Raw genomic sequence first — 21226 nt, 5'->3', positions numbered from 1 at the left:
GTGGGGTGGGGGGTGAGCACTGGCCTGATGGTGGTAGGGAGGGCCCCGGCCCTAGTGGGGTGCTCTTGGAGAACGAGGCACCCGGAGCCCTGGGGAGCCTGTCCTTCCTCAGCCAGCACTGCGCTCCTGGCCTCGGTCCTCATTCTCCAGAATGAGAGCTTGGACTTGGCCCTTGAGCCCCACTTCCGATCTTGACGACTTGCGGACTCGGTCCCACGGAAGCCAGGGAGCAGGGGGAGCTGGGGCGGGAACCCCCGAGGGGAGGCAGCGAGCAGGGCGACAGCATCCGTTCTCCCCGTTCTCTGGCTGCCTTTCTCTAGGTTCTGATTCAGATGCTGGTTTTCAATCATTTTAAGGGTCCGTAGAAAGGTGAAACATTTGACAAGGTTTGCTCATCCGTTGTGTTCTATGCACATGACGAAAGCGCTGCTTCTGCGTGTCTGTTTCAGAGCATCCCTTTTTTGTTGGAGTCCAGTACCACCCTGAGTTCCTGTCCAGGCCCATCAAGCCTTCGCCTCCGTACTTTGGCCTTCTGCTGGCCTCCGTGGGGAGGCTCCCGCATTACCTCCAGAAAGGCTGCAGGCTCTCGCCCAGGTGCGGTCACTCCTCTGTAGTCCATCAGGGTGTCCCCTGCCCGTTACTGTGGTCTCCCTGGTGTTCCCGGCTGCTTCTGTGCTGCCTGGACCCCCACCCCTGTGGTGGCCGGGGCCCCTCACCGTAGCACCTGGCCTCCGGGATCCCATGTAGCAGTAGGACCCTGGGTCCGTGGGGAACTGGCTTTCACGGGCTGGCGGCCACAGCCCTGGTGGATTTCCTGCCCCGCTGCGACTTTATCCTCACCCTGAGCTGGTGGGTAGAGTATCAGGACCACAGTGTAAATTGAACGTATATCTTTTGTAACTAGAAGAAGAAAATCCCTCTACAGCTCCATGCTAAATACTTAAGGCAGGAAAGCGTCTGATTCCTGCTGTGTGTAGGCAGGTGTCCCTGTGGTGATGGTGGCTAGAAAAACAGAGAAGGAAAGTGTGTGTTTGGTGGGAGACGATGAATAAACCATCTGAATTCCACAGGGACACCTACAGCGACAGGAGTGGAAGCAGCTCCCCGGACTCTGAAATCACCGAGTTGAAGTTTCCGTCAATAAATCATGACTGATGATGACGTAAGTGGTGTTTTTAAGCTGTAGTATTTTTGTTTGTTTTAATGGCAATAATACTAGAATTGCAAGGATATCGCGAAGGTTCAGTGTGGACAACTTTATCTGCCCAGAATGCAGGTGGTAGGGTCCGTGTGGGCATCAGCCAGGTGAGAGGCCCGTCTGAGTTACAGCGCCCCCGTCCCCCTGCCTCGGGGACCCCAGTGCAGGGCAGAGGGGACACGAGTCATTGGGCAGCTGTCTTGTTACCGATTGCCTCATTCAGGTGCCAGTCTGACCAAATCTGGGGGAACTGGGTTCTCAGACCCTGTTATTTCATGTAGCTGTAAACTTAGAGATCGTGAAGCAGGTGACGGGTATGACAAAGCGGTGTTGGTCACTTTTGCAGAAACTCAGGCTTTCGTCAGGAAGTGCTTTAAGATTGATACCTATAACGCTTTTATGTTGACTGCTGCTTATTCTCGAACTCCCTCAGAATCTGAACAGTTACCGGGCCAGCTTTGAACGTTAGTCTTTATGGTGACAGGGTTTGTACGTCTATAAAGTCCAGTAGCCTTGGGCACTGCCGTGAATTATATAAAATATTGTGATAACTGAGTGAACCGTGTCGGCAAAAATCCACATCTTGGTGGTGGGGGTGTCGGAAGGGGGTTGGGGTGGCAGGAACCTGTGGGGTCTGAAGGAACCAGGGCTGTCTCGCGGTCCCATGTTTAGGGGGCCCCACCACAGGCGGGCGGCCTCCTGAAGCCTGCGCCCCGCACGTTCACACACACGGCTGTGCCCCTGCCGCCCTGGATGCTGAGCCACTGGCCCGTGAGAGCGTGAGGGGGCGCTGGTTCCCATTAGCACACACACATGCGTGCATCGCTCTGCTGGGGGTGCTGGGGGGGGGCTGTCTGCTGGTCTGAGAAACTGCGCTATAGACAGCAAGCGTTCACGGTCAGGGGCTGGGTGGCGGGTCAAGTCTGTGGAGACGCTCCCTGCTGCGTCGAGTGGAGGCTCCCCCGCCAGCGGCCTGTGAGGACACCGGGCGCACCGACCGGAGCCCCGGTGTCGGGGTGGAGGAAGAGGCCCCTGAGGTCTGGAAAATGTGTGAGGGTGCGGGAATCCGATGCAGCTTCCGACTCCTCGCGTTAGGTTCCTGCCGCTGGTCCTCACTGAGCCCCTGGCGTAGTTTGCCACGGCAGCCGACGAAATCCTCACTTGTCTACTGGAACATAACGTCGTGTAACTGCTCTCTCTCTCTCTCGCTCTCTCTTTCTTTTGTTTAACAGGGATGATTCTTCCAGACAGCCTTCGGACTTGAGAGTTTACAGCTTTGATTTTACACTCAGCTTTTGACACTTCCTTTAAATTATGTTTTTATTAAGATTATTTTATTATGGGGGAAAGGTATTTGGAAGACTCTGTGACTCGCATGTCCCATCCTGGGTATCGGCTCCTACACAGTGCTGCCCCGCGTGGACGCCTGGTGTGGAAACCCCGTGTGGAAGCCCGGTGTGGACGCCCCGTGTGGTCCCCAAAGCTCTTGGCCGAGGAGCGGGTCCTCTGGGCAGGAGCAGATGATGCGCGTGCCGGTGGAGCGCCCATTGGTCACCTCGTTTCTCCAAACTACCTCCAGTCGTGGTGGATCCAGGCGTGTAGCCCGTCGCCTCCCCTTGAATGCCTAGACCGTGGGAAGTGTGTGCCACGCGGACCTAGTGCGTGCGGAGGGACGATTCTGGCGAGTGCTCACGGCGGCCGGTGCTGGGAACCCCTGCTCTGCGGGGCCGCCTGCCGCCCGCTGTGACTGGTACTGTCGTCCAAAGGGAACGGTTAGTTTGGGGTCACGTGGAACAGCAGGTGGCCGGTCTCTCGGAAGCGTGGTTTCCGCATCCCTGTGCTCCGGCCACACTTCTCTTCCTGGGGCTGGGAGATACTCCTTGCATCAAGGGGTTGCTTAAAAAAAAAAAAAAAAAAAGAAAGAAAAAAGAACAAAGAATCTTTTGGGGAAACTGCCTCTAAAACCCTCTCATCTACAGACAGCTTTGCTTGAGGGGATTTCTTCCTTCCAGAACGGTGTTATTGCGGTTGAAATGCAATATGGAAAGCTATTTTCTTAACGTGACGTAACAGTAGGCACCGCCGTGTGCCTGTCCTATTCTGGCTAGCCCCCGTGTATACTCTAACTTAAGAAATAAATAATGCAGAATGAGCCACGCTTTGTGATGTGCTTGACATCGCGGCCGGTGGGGAACGTCTGAGTGTGGCAGCCAGACATGTCTGTGTCACCTGAACTCTCAGTACCTGGCTCTCCTCCAGTGGGGCGTCCTTTGGTGGACGATCTGATGACACTTCGTTTAAAAACTGAGAGTAGCCATTTTTTTTTTAATGTATGTTTATTTATGAAAGAGAGAGAGAGAGCATGACAGAGAAGGGGCAGAGAGAGAGGAAGACACAGAATGTGAAGCAAGCTCCAGGCTCTGAGCTGTCAGCATGGAGCTCGATGCGGGGCTCGAATCCACAAACTGCAAGGTCATTCATGACCTGAGCCGAAGTCAGACATTTAACCGACTGAGCCACCCAGGCGCCTTGAGAAGCCTTTTTTTTTTAACATTCATTTTTGATAGAAACAGCGTGAGTGGGGGAGGGGCAGAGAGAAAGGGAGACACAAAATCCGAAGTAGGCTCCACGCTGTCAGCACAGAGCCCAACGCGGGACTTGAACCCACGAACTAAGAGATCATGACCTGAGCCGAGGTCAGATGCTTAACTGACTGAGCCATCCAGGTGCCCAGAGGAGCCTTTCTTTTTTAAAAAACAACATTTTTTAAAACATTTATATGTTGTTTATGGCGGTCCCTCCCTCACGTGTGTGGCCAGGGAGCAGCAGACCCACGACTGTTAGCCAGCAGGACTGCTTTATCCGCAGGGTGGTCTTCCTGCTACCCTGGCCGCTACCACGGCAGCGTCCTGCGGGCTGTGTCCTCCAGAGTGCAATGAGCAATACTGCATCCGTCCTTGTTGGGGACACTGGTGCCCGCCCGCCCCCTCCCTGGCTGCTGAGCTCACCCACTCAGGAGCCGGCTCCTCTCTACAGTCTGAGGCAGAGGCTCAGCCTGGATTGCCCATCAGTGGTCCACAGCCTTTCCTCCCCGACCCTCGAGAAACTGGGTTGGGGAGGCAAATGTCACCATTTAGCCCAGCCCCTCCATCGGGGAGATCCGGAGAAGTGGGCCTCCTTTTCCTTGCACGCTTCCACTCACCCATCACGGCCAAAGCCCAGAAGCTGGTGTTCCTGCCCCCGACCAGGCACGAGCAACCTCGCTGCCTTTGTCTGTCTCCGGTTCTCATGGACCAAAGTAAAATGTGTTCACTCGCAGAGGCCTTCATCCCAGTCTCGGGACTTCGAATGCGGCCGATGGGGTGAATCCTAACCGCGGTCTCCACCTGGTGGTCTCAGCAGACCGTCTAAATCATTTTCGCAATAGCCTTCCCCCAAAGGAGGACTCCGACGTGCCCGCTGGTGACAGCAGCGCTCCCCACAACCACGAGGACTCGGCCGGGTGTGGGGTGGTTTGCAAAGGCCTCACGGCGGGGCGATCTCCCGCCCCTGCATCGGAGAGCGCCTCGGCGGATGAGTCGTTGAGTGCTGCCCGCTCGGGTGACCTTCCTAGAGAAGGGACCAGGACTGGCCTTCCGGGGCTTACAAAGCCTGACCTGCCCTGCCACCCTGGCTGTGGCAGTGGGGACCATGCCGGGCTGACGCCGGGACCGGAGGATGGCTTTCCGCACCCAGTGGTGACTGACCGGTGTCCAGAGCTTCTGGGGGAGAAGTTCCTCGGGCGTCCTTCGCTTCAGCCCAGGTGGTCCACGCCAGTTCTTAGTCTGCAGCAGCTCAGCGACATGACTGCGCTCGCCTTGGCAGAAAACGGCTCGTTCCCAGGGAGAGCACGTCTGAGGGTCGTGCTGCCTGGACCAGCATCCAGCACGCGCCCGGCACGTGGAAGGTGCTCAGAAATGGCTCCTCTCCTGACTTCTTGATCAGCACAACCTCTGTGCTGGTTCCCAGTGGCCTCTGGAAACGTGATTCGGGCCCCGGGTTTGGGTGACTGATGAGTGAGAGCGGTTGGGGAGTCATCAGCGCAGAGCCCGACGCGGGGCTCGAACCCACGAACCGGGAGGTCATGACCTGAGCCGAAGTCAGATGCTTAACCGACTGAGCCACCCAGGCGCCCCAAGGGAAGCATGTTTTGCAGGCCTGCCTGTGAAATGCCGTCTGACAAGATTCCGTGGTTTTCTAGTGGCTCAGACCTAAGTCTAGGCGGCTCCTTGTTTCACCAGCAGATATTTATTTGGCAGCCACTACATGCTCACCATGTCTGAGATTCTGAACTTAACAGCCATGAACAAAACAGATCCAGACCGCTGTCCCCCGGAGCATGGATTCTACCGCAGGGGAGGGGACAGCTATAAATAAAAGCTACGGAAAGTGACTGACAAGTGCACTGGGGGAACAGGTTGGAAGCAGGAAAGGGGGAAGGGGGGTGCTGGGGAAGGAGGTATAATTTGAAGTGGGCTGGGTAGCGAATATCCTTCCCTGTCACTTGAAAGTGGAGCAGAGAGGAAATAGTCCTGCAGCTCTCCGGGGGAGGAGCATTCGGGGGGGGGGGGGGTGGCGGGGAAGCAGCCAGTGCAAAGGCCCTGAAGCAAGTGTGTTCATGAAACAAGCTGGTGGGTGTAGCTGGAACACAGGAGCAAGGGGCAGGAGGGGTTGAGGTCAGAGGGGCCAACTTGCGAATTGTATAGACCACTGTTTGGACTTGGCTTCTGATGAAATGGGGAGTTCTTTTGAGTTCTTTGAGCCCGAGCAGGGCATGATCAGACATTAGCTTTCTAGTCTCTGGCTCAGCTGGTGGAGATGACAGGGGAAATGGCCAGAGCAGGAATCCTCGCCAGTGGCTGGAGGGTGCTTGGGATGGAAGTCAGACTCTTCCTGTACAGGTGCTGGGGAGACAGGGCGTGGCTCTCATGACAAGTGCTCCAGCCCCCAGTCCATTTCACTGTCTTATAGATGAAGAAACTGAACAGAGGTAGCAATTTGCCCCAGGGGACCCGGTCTTTAAGGCAAAGCTGGAATGGATTGCAACCATCCAGGCCCCATAGCTCCGTGTGGGAGGAGCCCGGGGCTGGCTCAGCCTCCTGGACAGAGGTGGGCTGGGCGCGGGGCTCAGGGCTCAGCTGCATCCAGCTGGCCGGCCAGATGTCCTCGAAAGAACCATTCTTGCCCCAGGGTGCATGTAATTTATTAAAGAGCTTTGACAGTCACAAGTTCCAGCAAGCCCGGGGTGGTGGCTGCAGGGTGGCCTGTTTGCCCTACAGGCACGGTTACCGAGTGTGCCTGGCCATCTGCAGAAGGGCTTTCCCCGTATGACGCATTCCTTTCTGGCCCCGTCTCGCCACTGGAGTCGCAGACCCCGGGCTGGGCAAAGGGAGCTTCTGAGGAAGTAGGACCGTCCCTCACAGCTCAGCCCTCCGATCGCCCTGGCCAAGTTTTTACCAGTTCTTTCCGGAAGGAAGGTTCCTTGGGGATCGTGTTAAGAGCAGTTTCTCAGCTACACAGACGGGGGTCCGCTCGGGATTGAAGCCCGTGCGTGTGTGGTTGTCGAAGGAGCGAGGATGGTCGCGCTCCCGTCCACCTCTGAACAGCCCAGACGGGTTTTAAAGGGAGGACTTCGGCTCAGACAGGAAATCCTGCATCTGCCAGGGAGAGCTGGCCTGCCGGTGCCCGGCCCTGCTCGCCGACCGAGGCCCTCACAGGACGCAGCAGGTGCGGGAGCCGGGTCCTTGCTGCTTCAGCTGCTGCCGGAGCTGCTCCTTCTCCGCCGTCAGCACCTTCACCCTCTCCTGCAGCGTGCGCAACTCCGCCACCCACTTCTGCGGTGTGTGTGTGGGGGGTGGGGTCACCCCACAAGCAGAGGCCTGAGGTGGTGCCGCCTCGGGTTTGCCCCCTCCACCCAGGGTTGAACTGACGGAGGAAGGCAAGCCCCGGAGGGCCCAGGGGGGGCCTACTCAAGACCACTGGGGACCACATGGCCCTCCCTGCTTGGTGGGAGCCGGGTTCCTGGCCATGCCACCACCCCTGACAAATCAACCCTGGGGGCTGAGGAAAGCCGCTTGGCCTGAGGGGCCTGCCAGCATCCCAGCCCCCGGGGCCGGCCGACTCAAGGGTTGGGTGGGAGCCATCCGGGCATGTCCCTCCCTCTCTCCGCCAGCCCCTTGCTCTCCTCTGCTTTTCTGCCATCTGATGTTTCCCTCTTGAAAAGGCTTTTTCTTAGGACTCTGTCCAGCACTAACTGCCCCCCACTGTAAGGGCCTTCCCCTAAATACAGTATAGTACGGCCCCGTCTTCAGGGTGGTCTTAAAGCTTCTCAATATTCCATCCCCCCACCCGACCCCGGCTCCCCCAGCCCACGCGGTGGAACATGGGGTGTAGCAGGGTTATTTCAGTGCTCCCCCCACCCCCCGTGTACTTGCGGGTGATGGAGCACTGAGGGAAACCCGGTGGCATGGCCAGGACTGCTGGCCTGTCCCCGCCCCAGCCGCTTACCTGCTTGCACCACTCCTGGATGGCGTGGACAGACAGCGGGCCCTGGATGCTCCCGTCCCGCCGCAAGAACACCTCCCCCTGGTCAGTCTCATAGAGCTGCGGCTCGGCCTGGGCCCTGGGGGCGTGCACGCTCAGGCGGATCACCTTGGTAAGGGCGACAGCGACTCTGGTCGCTAATCCCACCTGGCTGGCTCTTCCGGGCTCCTGGGGCAGCCTGGTGGGCGTGGGGGCAAGGGGCACTTCTGGCCTCTCCTTCGGTCACTCTGCCCGGCCCCCCTCCGCCCCCACCCTCTCCCCTCGCCAGCCCTGCTCAGCAGAGCCGAATGGGGCCATCACGCGGGGGCCAGACAGACCCAGGGCTCACCTTGAGGGGGGTGGTGGAGGCGATGGGGCTGACCACGGGGATGAAGGAGAGTGTGTAGGCATCGGGGAAGACCTGGGGCTGGAAACCCTGCAGGATGGAGTCCACCAGCAGGCGCACGCGGTCCTCGTCGCGGTGGCTGCAGGGGACGCCCCGCACCAGGCCGCTGTCCTCGACGCCCACGAACAGGCTGCCGCCCTCGCCGTTGAGGAAGGCGCACGCGTAGCGCCTCAGGTGGTGCTTGAAGGCCAGGCTCAGGTACTCGCCGCCGCCGCGCTTGAACTCCACGCTGCGCGTCTCGCTGCCCAGGAAGGCGCCCTGGAAGAGGCGCTCCTGGCCCGGGACCTCCTGGTGCACGATGGCGCTGTCGGAGCGTGCGCCGCTGGGCCGGTCCTGGGACCTCTGTGGGGCCCGTGCCGGGGGGCTGTTGGCAGGGCTGGGGCTCGGGCTCCGGCTGCTGTCGTCCTCCCGCTGGGGTGAGGGGTGAGAGTAAGGAGCCTCGGGTGACAGGACAAGAGGGACGGGACACACCTCCTTCCGCCTGGGGCCCAGCCCGCTGGGGCATCCTAATGCCCCATCCCAGGCGGAAGGGCCTAACTGCCCACCGTCCTGCAGCCAGTGCTGGAAACCTGCTAAGTCAAGGGTTTGAGCCGCCACTGCTCCTTCCTGCTGGGCTATGGTATGCATGGTGAGGACAAGGAGTTCTCCTTCTCAGGTCGGGAGCCAGAACCCCCGAGGCCAATCTCTTCCCACTTAGGTTGTAGACTGGCCTCTGAGGCTCGGGGCCAAGATCATTCCAACAGATAACCCCCTTCTTGTCTCCCTGAAATGCCTGCCTATCACTTTCTGGACCACTGATCAGTCCTGAATCTCAACCCTCCTCTGGCCCTCCTGAGACCCCTTCCGTGGTTTCTGTTTTGTTCTCGGGCTCTGTGCATGAGCAGACTCATGGCCACCGGCCTCTTCTGGGCCTCATCACGGCCTCCGTACCTCCCATCCACCCTCCTTGCTGACCCTGGACGCAAGAAGATTCTCACTCCTCCCTTACTGGGTTCTCTGCCGCTGTCCCTGGCTCCTTGCTGCCTCCCAGTCTCCAGCAGGGGCTTCTGGGGCTGGGAGTGCCATGCGGGCTGGGGCATGGTGGTGAGGGGCACATCTCTACCAGCCCTGCAGTTCCCAAAGGAAACAGTTTCTCAGAAACACGAGAAACTGCCACACAAACATGAAGTCAGGCTCACAGGTCTTGAAATGTCAGTCTCAGAGCTGTTCAGTTCTGCAACCATTTGAACACCACGGAGTTTTCATCCCGAAAGGAAAACCAAGATCACCTGTCTCACAGAGTGTCCTGCCACAGCTGCAGTGAGTTGACTGCGCCCTCCCATCCCCCATAAAGGCCCACCTTCCCTCCCTCCCCCTGCTTCGGTCTCGAAGCCCTTCCTGGCCCCTGCCCTCTGGCCCAGCTTTCTTCCTTAGCTCCCCAGCAGCCTTCAACCTGAGCTCCAGCGGCACCAAAAGGCTTGCCCTTCTGCAAATGCAACATCCCCCATCACCGTGTCCCCTGCCTAGAACGACCTTGCGCTCCCCGAGTCCCAGCTTAGACTTCAGCCCTTCTGTGAACCTGTCCCCACAGCTCTGTGTCCTCTCACGGCTCCAGGCTGCCAAAGCACTGTAACTGGCTCTGTCTGGCTCTGCTCAAAGATGAGGGCTCTTTAAGGCAGGGCCGAGCCTTTGCTTTCTGCTGTGCTGCCTGGCCTGGAGCGGGCACTGATGTTGGCCAGCCAAGTGGATGAGGTGGGCCAAGGAGAAAACCCTGAAGGCCCGGGCTGGCCCAGACCCAGAGGATGGAATACAGAAGGGCCCAGGGAGCAGTCCCCACACTTTGGCCCTTCTCCAAACGCTTCCAGGCTGGAGGCAAACTGTGAAGGTCAGGGAGCCTCCCAGGATTCAGCAGGCAGTGCCAGCCTCAGGCTATGCTCATTTGAGTAGCAGCCAGCAGGTTTGCAGATCTGCCCCTGGCTCCTCAAAGACGCACCTCCACCCCTGCCCAGGCTTCTCCCCGCCCCCGGGTGAGGCTCTGGGACTTGCAGGCTTGGTGGCTCCAGAAGCGCCCCCTTTACCTCTCTGCCGCGCGGGGGCCCTCGGCCGTCACCCAACACCAGCTCCTTCCCGCGGGCCACCAGCTCCTTGAGGATCTGGTGCTCCTCCACGGCCATCTGCAGGCGCCAGGGGAGGGAGGCCAGGCTGTCCCTGTGGGTGGTCACCTGCACCAGTGCGTAGGCCTTCCGTGGTCGCCTCACCACCTCGATGTGCTCCCGTGCCACCGGCAGCCCCAGCCGTTCCAGGGCGTCTCGCAGCAGGCAGGTGAGCACAGGCACTGAGAACTGGGGGTTCAGGTGGCCCACGTAGAGAATGTGCGTGCTGGGCGTCACCTGCAGGCCTGAGTCCTCAGGCAGGGACTCTTCCCCGGGGACCTCTTGCAGGGGCGGCGTGCCCGAGAGCTCCATGAGGGGCTCCTGCACCTGCGTTTGCGGTGATCTCTTCCTGAGGGGGGCGGTCCCTGGAGAGGTCTCCCTCAGAAGGGCTTCCGGGATTCCTTACTGCTGGCTGTTCTTCCCAGGGCCTCCCAGGGGACTCAGGGGGTGCAGAGGCTCCTGGGAGGTTCACAGATTGGCAGGGGCTGGGCAGAGCCAGAGGGAGGGAGGGAGGGCAGAGGGCCAGCCAGAAGGGGCCTGCCACGCACCCAAGCCCAAGGCCTAGGACAGGAAAGAAGGGAGTCAGCCAGGGCTGAGGCAGACAGCAGAGCATGGGGGCCTGCCCCTCCATTCTACAGGAGGGAAGACCGAGGGGATATGCCCAAAGAGGGGCCGAGGGGACCAGAACTCAGGTCTTTGAGGGCCCCACCACAACCCTTCGTGGGCCCCAGACGTCCTGTCTTTCCTCTCCAGTCCACAGGCTGGAGGCCTCCCAGGGTTTCCTGCCCCCCAGGGGTCCCTGCTGCCTCCAGGCCCCAGGGAAACCTTTTCAAGGGGACTCTGGAGAGGAAGCTTTAACCCGGGCCTTGGAGGACCAGCAGCAGCCACACCGAAGCTTCTTGCCCCGTCTGAGCCTGGTGTGAGCCCAGCAGAGGCTCTGAAACAGGGCTGGGCCAGAGGGTTTTTAGAGCAGGGGACACTGATGAAAGCTTTGGCCCCTCCCCAGAAAAACGGCCTTCCAGTTTGAGGAGGCTCACGGCCCTTCTTAAGAACTCCCGGTCTAAGACCGAATCCTCTGATTTGGGTCCCGAGAGCAGAAGTGAGGAGGGGCAGAGCTGGCGCCCTTAAGGACGCCCGCTCCCGCAGGGCCAGGGGCCTCATGCCCGAGCTGTGCACAGACAGAACCCATAGGAGCCCTTCACTCACCCCCACACACCCGGCCTCCGTTCTGGGCGGCAGCTACCACCCGCCTGCATCTTTTCAGATTGGATCCTTGAGACAGTCAGGCCTGGCGACCAGCACGGCTGGGGTGGGGGCATTCAGGGCAAACAGGAACAGGAAGAAAAGGGAGGCCTATGACCCTCATGTCCTGAGGGTTCCTGGTGGAGCGTGGGGGGTGCCCGCCCTCAGCTCCCACAGACTCCTGACCCCTGGCCAGCAGCTCCCTGGTTTGGGGGGGGGGGATCTTGGGGGCTCCGCGGCGGGCAGGGAGAACAGGGGCTGCAGGAAGTGGGCGGGGCCTGCACAGCTACCTCTGTGATCTCACAGGAGTCAACAATGACTTCCTGGCCGGCCTCAGGCCCCTGGGTTGGGAAGTCAATCAGGAAAACTCCTCCTCCCCCCCCCCCCCCCCCCCCCCCCCCCGTTCCCGACCCCCAAGGTAGTGAACACACACTATGGCTGGGCTGTGTGGCTCCGTCTGGGCAGCTCCCAGAGTCCAGGGGCTGACAACGTACTTCCTCCTTCTGTAATGTCTCTCCTGTCCCTGCCCCAAACCGTGACCGCGCAGGTCCTCCGGTGCCACGAGTCCCCATCTTCCCCTTCGTGACCAATCCCAGGCTCCGCTGAGCACTGATGACCCAGCTACTCCCAAGACGGATCTGAGCACACACCGCTGGGCCCAGGGCTGCCCTGGACCCCAGGCCCCCTGCTCCACGCCAGAGACGGAGGTTGCTGTCCGGCCGGAGCCCTGAAAAATAGGTCAAGATTTGCCACTTCTTTTCAAGGACAGGGTTGTCACCTACTGTTTGACAGGGGCCAAGACATGGGTGATACACAGCCTTTATTAAAAGCAGAAATCTGTTCTGGGGCGGGGGTTTTGGTAAATGCTTTCATTATGCAGATGTAGGTAGCTCATTCCCACGCGGCTTCTGGAAGTCCTGAGTTGGAGGGGTGGTGAGTGTGGAGGCAGATGCTCCAGACTGGGGAGGCTGGGGGCAGCGGGGTGCTTCCCTTCTCTGAGCAGCCGTTCTGGAGATGCTAATGGAGTTTTGTTTCCCTCGGGGACGCTGAGGCAGAGGCTTGGCTGGGGAAGCCCAGAGAGGAGACCGAGGCGGTCAGGCGCAGCGTGAGGCTGGAAGAGCCTGGCAGGTGCCCTCCCCGTGCCCACCCCGGCATGACGGCTGGGAGCTCCCCATGCCCCCCCTCCTCTCTTTCAGGCCTGTCGAGACTCTGCCAACACGAGCTGCTCTCACGGCAACCACGCAGCAGGGGCTGTAGCTGCCGAAGAAGAAGGCTACGTGGGGAGAGGCGCCCTGACAGACGGAACATGTGAACATGTGAACCAGAGGACGTGACTCACTTCTCCAGGGGCCTTGCTATCAGGCAGCCTTTTGCGTGAGGTTTTCCACGCTGATCTGCGTGCCCAAGCTCTCCCCACTCTTACTGGGGGTCTCTTTAAACACCTGCATTACTAATTTCCCTGGGATCTTTAACCACCTTACGTGAAATGAACATCCGTTCCATTTCCTTTTGGGGGGGGGCGGTAAAAACTGTCATTGTAAGCACTGAATACATTTACAAAGTGATGTCTTAAATACTGAAATGTGCTGCAATATCACTGGGTTACAGCATCAGGCTTTCTAACAGTACTGATGGCACTTTGCAGGTGGCCCGGCCGGTGGCAGACACAGGCCCGGTGTTAGGGATAAGCAGCCCCTTGTAGTCCCCTCACTGGATGTCTGTGGCCTTATTGACAAACCCTACTTTGCACTAGAGGGAAAAAACTCTTGAATCTAAGATTAAGAATGTGAGGTGGACCCAAAGATGAGGGGGAGAGGGAAGCTATGGATAAGGTTCTTCCCGTGTTATCTGGAGAGTGTCCACTTGGTGGCCCCACACGGCCACGATCCCCGAAACCACATCAACAACGGGTGTCTGCGCTGACTGCCCAGCGAGGCCAGCTAAGGAGCAGAGGGGCAGGGGCAGAGGCCAGAACTGAGCTCAGCCATCATGTGGGAGAGGACAGGATGTCCGGAGAGCAAACTCGGGAGCTCGGGGGAGAAGTGGTATGGACCCAGCCTTTGCCATCTGGGCCCCACGGCGGCGCTCCAGCCCATCTGGAACCTTCCCCTTGCGTGTGGGCATCTGCCTGCTGATTCCCGCCCACCTCTGGCAGGGTCCAGCCCCAGCTACCCACAGGTGTCTTGGGTCCGGTGTCTTTACACTGGGACTTGTCAGCTGTGGGTTGCTGGAAGCACCTGCAGTGGCTTTGGTGTCACAGGCCCGGCACAGATGCACAGTGTGTGACACGTGGCTGTCGTGGTCCCTGGTCTAGAGGTTTCCAGCTGTGGAGCTTCCTGATAAAATGAGGTGACTTAGGGCAAGGAGGCTGCCAAAAGCTGAGGGACGATGAGGGGAGGGGTGTCTGGGCTCTCCGACACCCAAGAATGTTCTCCAAGGTTTTAGCGTTAGATGCAGGGAGGAGGGGGGAGTCACCTTACGGCTCTTCCTGAGGAGGGATCATGGCATCGGTGTGAGGGTAGAAACAGTGTCCACTCGGACGACCAGAGCCACAGCCCAGAGATCTCAGGTTGTTTCACAAAGATGTCACCGAGGGATGCTGCGGAGGCTCCTGCTCAGGACTAACGGCCTGACAACGCGGAGGTGACAGGGACCGTGTGGCCAGCAGCAGGGAGGGGCCACAGGTGGGGAGGGGGCAGACAGTTCCTGAAACCATTCAGCCCTCAGTAGAGCCTGGACTCTTCCGTCATCTCCTGAAGCACATGAACCTCCTGCTGTTCCTCAGCACCGGAGTCAACGCCCTCTCCTTGTGGTGGTGAGTGTGGCACGTGAAGCTGGTGCCGGGGGGCCTGTGACCCCCCCCCCCCAGTCCCAGATGTGTTCCCATTTTGTGGGCAGCTGGACTACTGGGGGTTCATGGAGTGGTCTCGCCTGCCCGGCAGGTGTTTGGGGATGCCAGAGGCCACTTCAGCTTCTCCGCAGGACTCTGGGTCACTATCAGAAGGCTTGGCTTTGGGGGGCACCAGGGTGGCTCAGTCGGTTAAAGCAGCCGACTTTGGCTCCGGTCACGATCTCACGGTTGGTGGGTTTGAGCCCCGCATCTGCTGTCAGTGCAGAGCCTGCTTTGGATCCTTTGTCTCTCTCAGTCCCTCCCCTGCTCTCTCTCTCTCAAAAATAAATAATATTAAAAAAAAAAAAAAAGGCTTGGCTTTGAGAAACAACTTCAAAAGTCTTTTTTGCAGTCCTGACCCCAGAAGTTAGGGCAGTAGAGCGAAGGGGTAACCATCTTCTCGCCTCCTACAGAATCTGACACACGGGTACCTTTCTAGTTCTGTTCCTCGGGAAGCCGGATGAAAGGGGAATGTCAGCTGTCTCAAGGCAACGATGCTCATGGCAGGAACGGACCGTAACTGTAAATTATCTGGACCAGCCGCTTTGGGCCTCCTCAGTGCCGTGACTCAATGGGGCACGTCCCTTGTAGGGACCCGGAAGTGATGCCTGTGGAGTAGCTGTGCCGACGAACTGGGGAGCTCTTGCTCCCTCGGGGCGTGATGCTAAGCCAAGGCGAACCCCACGGCTCCCCGATGTGCCCCATCCTCTTGCCACCTGGGCTGTCACCTGGATGATGGCGGGCCCCGCCAGGACTACCCCACTGAGGAGGACTGCTTCATGCTGTCCTGCGGGCGGGTGATGGTGCCTGACAGCCTTCAAGGTGGGTCTTGACTCTGAATGGTCAGCAGGATCCGAGACGGTGGCCCCAAGAGGGTGTGACAGGCACCCCTAATTAGCTGTGGAGTTTGGGCCGAGTAGCTCTCTCCAAGCTTCAGTTTCGCACTTGCAGATGGGAGGAACACGGTCGTCCTGGAGGGTTGTAGGGAGGTTGAAGTGAGATGCAGGACATAAACCACTCGGCACAAGTGTGTCAGCACAAGCGTACGCTCTTGGAGACTGGGAGGCAAGTGGGGTGGACGCCGATTCGCTCCGTAAGGTCCAACCCCGCGGTGTGCCTGGCTTGTCTACATGTGCTGGCGTTACCTTCAGTCCCCGTGTCTCGTGGGGAAGGGGCACACCGCTAAGTTCGTTGTGGGGGTTCAGTGAGGCCCTCTTTGGCAGTGAATGAACACAGCTTACCACCCCGGTGCCCAGGAGCCTGTGGAGAACGGTCCTGTTCTGGTTCGGCAGCCCTGGCCGTGACGGCATCCCAGGGACCACGGTTAGAACCCACAGGAGCCAAGTGGAAGACAGGTTACAAGTCAGTCACCACGTCTGAACCAGCCATGGTGAGCGCTGGGAGGGCCCTCTGGTCTCATCTGAAACCCTCATACCACACGGGCCCAAAGAAGTGAAGTGACCCGCCCAAAGCGTCACAATAAAGAGACTGGCTAGAACCTCAGCCTTGGCCTCGGCGTCAGATTACTTGGCTTCAAACGATTGCTTTGGCGCTTCCTCGCCGTGAGCTAAGCGTGCGTTTCCTGATCTGTAAAATGGGTTTGCCGTGAAGATTTAACGAGACGATTCTAATTCCTGTGGAGTAGTTCCCGGGGCCCTCGGTGACGTAAGAGTGTCAGCTATCGTGAGGTTTTCCTGCATGGCGCTGCTGCCCCCTCCTGTGACCCCCATAGAAACGGGGTCCCACGTCGGCACAACGGGTACCATGCCAGCTGGCTGGCCCGCACATCTCCTTGCCCCACGACGAGGAGGAGGGGGACGAACCCGGCCATGGAGGCTCTTGGAGCTGTTGACCCAAACACGGCTCTTCCCCCTGGGCTCCGCGTAGCTGCCTCGTTCCCTGCTGTCTAGCCACACCAGAGCGGAGCCCTCTGAGGGCAGAGAACGGACTCCACGCCGCCTTCCCAGTGGGCATCTGGCAGGCGGCCTGCTCTTCAGGGACTGCTGGGGTCGGGAGAACTCTTGGGGATCACCTTGTCTACATGCCTCACTTAAGGATGAGGGAGCCAGGACCAAGAACGGCGAGTGCTCCGCCATTGGAGGTGCAGTGAGCCGCCGACTGATTAAAACCACACAGGCATCTATATTGGTTTTTATTTATAAACAAATTGACATAAAAGAAGTCCAGATGGCAGCGGGCGCAGCTGACCTGCTCACAAAGGAAGCATCTGGATAATGGAGAGGGGACAACCAGACTCCAGCCGGGAGACCCTTCCCTCCCATCTGCCTTACGGGCTTTGTGGCCTAAAATCCGGGGGCCTGACCTTCTTCGGCAGCAGTTCTGGCCAGGGCAGGGAGCTGTGTGGGGGAGGGTGTGGGCGGGGGACTCCCATTCCCACAGACGAGGCCTGGGGCTGCAGAGGGCCCCTGGAGGCGGAGGGGAAGGTGGCAGACACTCTCTTCTCCCCAAGCTGAGGGGTACACGGTCAAGGCCTGAGGGATCTGTCCACCCCACAGAGCAAGCGCTCTAGGGTGATGTGGTCTGAGAAAGAGCCCATGCCTCTCTGGGACCGGGGCGGGGCAGTCTCCCACCTCCTGAAACCCGGTGTCTGGAGCGGGAGGAGTATGAACCGGAGGGCTTGCCCGAGTGCCAGAAACAATAAATTAACAATAAGAAAAGATCTTTTTTTAAAAAAGGTAGAGGTTTGCACCATGAGTTTGGAGTCTGGAGCTCTTGTGAGGAGGTGGCGGGAGCTGTGGGGCAATGGGGTGCCACACCAGGCCCGGCAGGTGGCAGGGGAACTGGGCACGAGTGTCAATTCAGGGCCCCGTCTTCTGGGGCCTCAGAGGTCAGCCCCTTCCTCCGTCACCCGGAAGGTGTTCAGTCTAAACGCCCGCTGAAAGGCCAGCGGGCTTGAGAAATAAATACAGAGGGGCCTCAGAGCCGAGGCAGGGCTGAGGGCAAGAGCAGCGCCAGCCCTGGGCCCCGCACTCCCCCCTCCTCAGTCCTTCATGGAAGGACGTATCATGGCAGGAGGGGGAGCAGTGGTGGCTCCACACAGCCTCCTGGAGTCCTGAGGCGGCCCTGAGCCCCACTGAGGCGCCCGGAGCAGACTGTTGGCCCTCCTTCCGGGGAGAAGAATGTCGATCCCTTCCGGAGGACCCCGCAGTTGTCTGGGCGGTGTCTCCCGGTTCAGAACTTGCCCTGCTTCAGCCGGTCAATGTGGAAGGAGAGCTTGAGCGCGGGCCCCAGCTTCAGCCCCATGTACTTCATCATCATGTCGCTGCGCAGCAGAAGCAGGGCCTTGCCATCGATCTCCTGGCGGGGGTGGGGGGAGGCACCATCAGAGGCCTGGTGGGTCTGACCACCCGGGTTCTGATGAAAGCCACCCGGGCACGCGGGGCCCAGTGAGCACGCTGTGCCGCTAAAGCCTACCTGTTCCCACAGCTTCTGCTGCCAGCCCCACATCTGCTACTGAGCCCAGCAGGTGCGCTCTTCACAGGAGCTCGTGCTGGCTTCCTTTCCCTGCTGCCTGAGGGGTTTCCCCACCCTCGCAGCTGCTGATGGCCCGGCCCGGGTAGGTTCCATGTCTCCCAGTAAGCCTCCCCCAACCTGTGCTCGTCCCCTCTCCCAGACTGGTTTTATACTGGCCCTCAACTGTCACTCTGTGAGTCATCTTCCTTCCTGAGCAGCAGGGGCCCCTCTGTGCGAGCTAGACCCAGAGCAGGCACTTGCTGAGCCACTGTGAGACCTTCAGGCTGGACCTAAGAGCAGCCCCAGACCCAATGGCATGAAAGATTGGAATGATTGATGAAAGGGAGCGCATCTGTTCTGAGCACCCAATGGGTAGAACAGCACCCAGCAGCAGGGGTTGCTGGGAAACGGGTTTGTGCCCAAATCAGGAGTATGGTCACCGCAGGAGAGTCAGGAGCGGTGCTTGGCTACACAGCCAAATGGTCACTTGAAGAGATGGTGGCGGTTCCCAGAGGAACAAGGACATGATGGGGGCTGATGAGGTTGGAGAGTAGGGGCCAGGTGGCAGGGGACTCTAACCTGGGCTGAGGCCCCTGATTCTCAGGCCAAGGCAGGCAGATGGGAGAGCACACACGTCTAGGAAAAGAGGAGAGTCCTTTCCCCAGGCCTGAGCCCACAGGCCACGCACCCAGCAGGAACGTGGCTGAGTCAGACCTACACTGTAGGAGGGGGCTGAGCTCAGTGCCCGACAAGGGCGGCTGGAGACCTGAGATATCGTCTCTGTTTTCATGGTGTCTCCCGTGCTTAGTCTCGAGGGGCCTTTAAGAGTCTACAAATTGCCAAAGCAAGACTCCCAGTGGACACAGGAGAGGTCAGGAGGGGGCACCTACGTGTTTGCGAAAGAGGTCAGCGTGGGGTCCAAGCTGGGGATCAGCTTCCCGGACAAACTGCATCACGTCCTCTACTGTCCACGAGGAGGGGTCCCGGCCACTCAGTCGAGAGGCATCCCGGCTTTCCAGGTATCGGTCCGACCCTGCAGGACAGGAGGGCACCTGCCATAACGGGTGGGGACTGGTTTGTAACGCATCCCCACTCTCCTTGGCACGTCCCGATGGCCCTGTGGGTGAGGCTCACGTTAGTGCCAGAGCAGAGCAGAGCAACTGGAGGTGGCTGAGGGAGGGAAGGGTTCTTCCACAAAGGGATGAGGATCTGAGACTCTTCTTAAGTCAAATCTTTGTTCTTTAAGAGTAGATCTGATTTTGGAAAGGGCCAGAAGAAATTTTACATTAAGGATGTGGTTCAGCCTGGACCAAAGTCAGCGGGAACAATGAGTGAGGGGATTACTTGGGCTCACTGGGGGTCTGGTGGGTAAGGCTGCTTTTACCTTGGCTCTGGGGACCACTTCTAGATAGACTTTGGCAGATGGGCAAGATTAGAGCCAAATCTAATTTGGGGTCTAGGGAGAAAAAAAGTGGTGGAAAATACTCTGTGCCTCTTCCAAGGCCTGGAGAATAGCTAGCCTTGCTACAGCCTAATAGTGCAGAGGCAGAAAATAGTCTTGCCTTGGCTGCTAGGAATCTCAGTTAATTTAGTGTACTGCTTAGAGCTTTTATCTCTACCTTGGCTCAAATACAGTTCCTCCCATTTCCCCCGTGGGATCTGGACTCTCTGAAATCTGAACTCCTTACCATGCATGGTCTAGAAAGTACTGCAGCATCTGGCCCTTTCTGCCTCTGACTGCATCTCAACCCCCTAACCCCACCCCTTCCTTGTCATGCTCCAGACACACTAGCTTGCTTTCTGCTTCTCGAATAGGCTATGCCTTTATTCTTTGACCTGTAATTTCCTCGGTCCGGAATGTGCTTTTCCCAGGACTTTGCATACCTGATTCCTTCTCAATATTTGGGTCTTATCTCAAACATCAATTCCTCACAGACCTTCACCGACCTTCTAGCAAAAACATTCCATTCCCCACACAGCCACTATCAATCCAATTATCTCCTTTTCCCTCAGCACGTATCACTACCTAAAATATTTTCATGTATTTATGTTTACTGTCTGTCTTCTCCTATTTTCTGCCCTATTTCTTTGTGATATTGTGACTTTTAATAAGAAAAACACACATATTTGGTCTTTGTCCTGTTCCCTGGCAAGAACTCCTAAAATTCTTGGAATTTCCTAAATGGTGAGAGAAAGAAAGGTGCCTTTTGTTATTCACAACAAGCCCTTTCTAGCCACACCTGAGCATGTTCCTGAGGTCACTTCTGGAAAGTCCCTAAAGGATGGGGGTTGCCTGCCAACCTCCCTGGGGAGGAGAGTGGCCAATGACTTAACTGATTGTGCCTGTGAAATCAAGGTTCTGTAAAAACCCCAAACGATGGGGTTCGGAGGGCAAGAACCCCTGGTTGGTGGACACATGGAGGTGTGGGGAGAGCTGTGTGTCTGGAGAGGGCATGGAAGCTGGTGCCCCCTCCCACATGCCTCGCCCTGGGCAGCTCTGCCATCTGGCTGTTCCTGAGTTGTCTCTGGTTACAGAAAGCTGGTAACCTAGTAAGTTTTCGTGAGTGAACCCAAGGAGGTGACTGTGGGAACCCTTGATTTAGTCGGCCAGTCAGAAGCACGGGTGACATCCCGGACCTTCGACTGGCCTCTGGTGGCGTGGGGCAGGGGGCTTGTGGGACCGAACCCTTAGCCGATGGGATCTGATGCTCTCTTCACACAGTGTCAGAGTTGAGTTAAATTGTAGGACACCCAGGTGGTGTGGCACAATTGTTTGGTGTGGGGAGAGCTGCACGTGTGGTGTCAGGGGTGAAGTCATGTTAAGTGGAGTACTGGGTGTAAGGCAGACAGACACACAGGGGGGCGGTGGTTTCCTTTCACAGTCTCCAGGACATAAAAGAGGGCCTGGGCAGCCATAGTGGACGCTCAGATAGGTTTGTTAAATGAACGAATGACCCTACATAATAGTTACTTGTGTATTTTTCTGGCTCCCCCACCAGGCTGTCTTGAGGCAGGGACCTTGCCTTGTTCATGTCTGTATCCTCACCACTCAGGAGATGCCTGTCACACAGCTGAGAGGCGAGCTGAAACCCACCTAGGAGAGCAGAAGGCTGTACTCGTCAACTGTCTCTTGCAAAGGCTAAAAATCTCCTCCATTTCCCTTCACTCTGGGTGGGTCCCAGGTCTAAAAGTCAAAGCACATTTGGCTTGGCCCAGCCCCTGCTCCCTGGGGAAGAGACTCCGGGCAGTTACATCTCCAACTCGTAGCTGGGCACTGACCAGATGAGGGGAGAAGTGTGCCAGGGCAAGCAGGGTGACGATCG

At 58.4% G+C, this 21226-nt stretch overlaps 3 protein-coding genes and 1 long non-coding RNA gene across 22 annotated transcripts in view; 2 read left to right on the top strand and 2 right to left on the bottom strand.

Moving 5' to 3' along the window:
• Window positions 1-3350, top strand: part of CTPS1 (CTP synthase 1) — a 30771-nt gene extending 27421 nt beyond the window's left edge. For all 3 annotated transcript variants that reach the window (XM_060625214.3, XM_060625213.3, XM_060625215.3), the window contains 3 exons: window positions 450-594; window positions 1071-1162; window positions 2431-3350. In XM_060625214.3, coding sequence (XP_060481197.1) covers window positions 450-594; window positions 1071-1155 — 230 coding nt within the window. In that variant the 3' untranslated portion in view covers window positions 1156-1162; window positions 2431-3350. The remainder of the gene's footprint in view (window positions 1-449; window positions 595-1070; window positions 1163-2430) is intronic.
• Window positions 2505-11791, bottom strand: SLFNL1 (schlafen like 1). 3 transcript variants are annotated; one of them, XM_060625217.3, is made up of 5 exons: window positions 11504-11791; window positions 10223-10646; window positions 8109-8576; window positions 7745-7888; window positions 2505-3094 (listed from the first exon to the last, which is right to left on the bottom strand). In XM_060625217.3, exons 1-5 carry the CDS (start codon window positions 11614-11616, stop codon window positions 2972-2974), a joined length of 1272 nt encoding a protein of 423 aa, XP_060481200.3. In that variant the 5' UTR covers window positions 11617-11791; the 3' UTR covers window positions 2505-2971. The 3 variants fall into 3 exon arrangements, with proteins under 3 accessions (XP_060481200.3, XP_060481199.3, XP_078308156.2); XM_060625216.3 differs by lacking the exon at window positions 2505-3094 and adding an exon at window positions 6425-7071; XM_078452030.2 differs by lacking the exon at window positions 2505-3094 and having other exon boundaries at window positions 7751-7958.
• Window positions 11792-11910: 119 nt separating this feature from the next.
• LOC145715676 (uncharacterized) lies at window positions 11911-13113 on the top strand. The gene is made up of 2 exons (XR_014138111.1): window positions 11911-12277; window positions 12736-13113. It is a non-coding gene; the product is annotated as an uncharacterized LOC145715676 (long non-coding RNA).
• Window positions 13114-16568: 3455 nt separating this feature from the next.
• SCMH1 (Scm polycomb group protein homolog 1) overlaps window positions 16569-21226 on the bottom strand; it is a 186993-nt gene continuing 182335 nt past the window's right edge. For 10 of the 15 annotated variants that reach the window (XM_078452026.2, XM_078452028.2, XM_078452029.2 and 7 more), the window contains 3 exons: window positions 20875-20997; window positions 18794-18936; window positions 16569-17747 (listed from right to left, as the gene is read on the bottom strand). In XM_078452026.2, coding sequence (XP_078308152.2) covers window positions 17622-17747; window positions 18794-18936; window positions 20875-20997 — 392 coding nt within the window. In that variant the 3' untranslated portion in view covers window positions 16569-17621. Of the gene's footprint in view, window positions 17748-18793; window positions 19021-20874; window positions 20998-21226 lie in introns of all 15 variants that reach the window. The other 5 variants (XM_078452021.2, XM_078452027.2, XM_078452022.2 and 2 more) reach the window with 3 other exon arrangements.

The sequence above is a fragment of the Panthera onca genome, chromosome C1, assembly GCF_046562875.1.
Source record: "Panthera onca isolate mPanOnc1 chromosome C1, mPanOnc1 haplotype 2, whole genome shotgun sequence".
Classification (NCBI taxonomy): Eukaryota; Metazoa; Chordata; class Mammalia; order Carnivora; family Felidae; genus Panthera; species Panthera onca.
This window is presented reverse-complemented; position numbering and strand designations above follow the sequence as displayed.

Bases quoted from the DNA above. Each gene is read 5' to 3' on its own strand.
- SLFNL1 (XM_060625217.3), bottom strand. From the start codon at position 11,616: ATGCCCCCACCCCAGCCGTGCTGGTCGCCAGGCCTGACTGTCTCAAGG. The intron at 7,889-8,108 runs GTGAGCCCTGGG...GCCCTTACCAAG, and splicing joins CCTCCACCACCCCCCTCAAG to GTGATCCGCCTGAGCGTGCA. The intron at 3,095-7,744 runs GTAAGCGGCTGG...TTTTTTTTTAAG, and splicing joins TCCAGGAGTGGTGCAAGCAG to CAACCCCTTGATGCAAGGAG.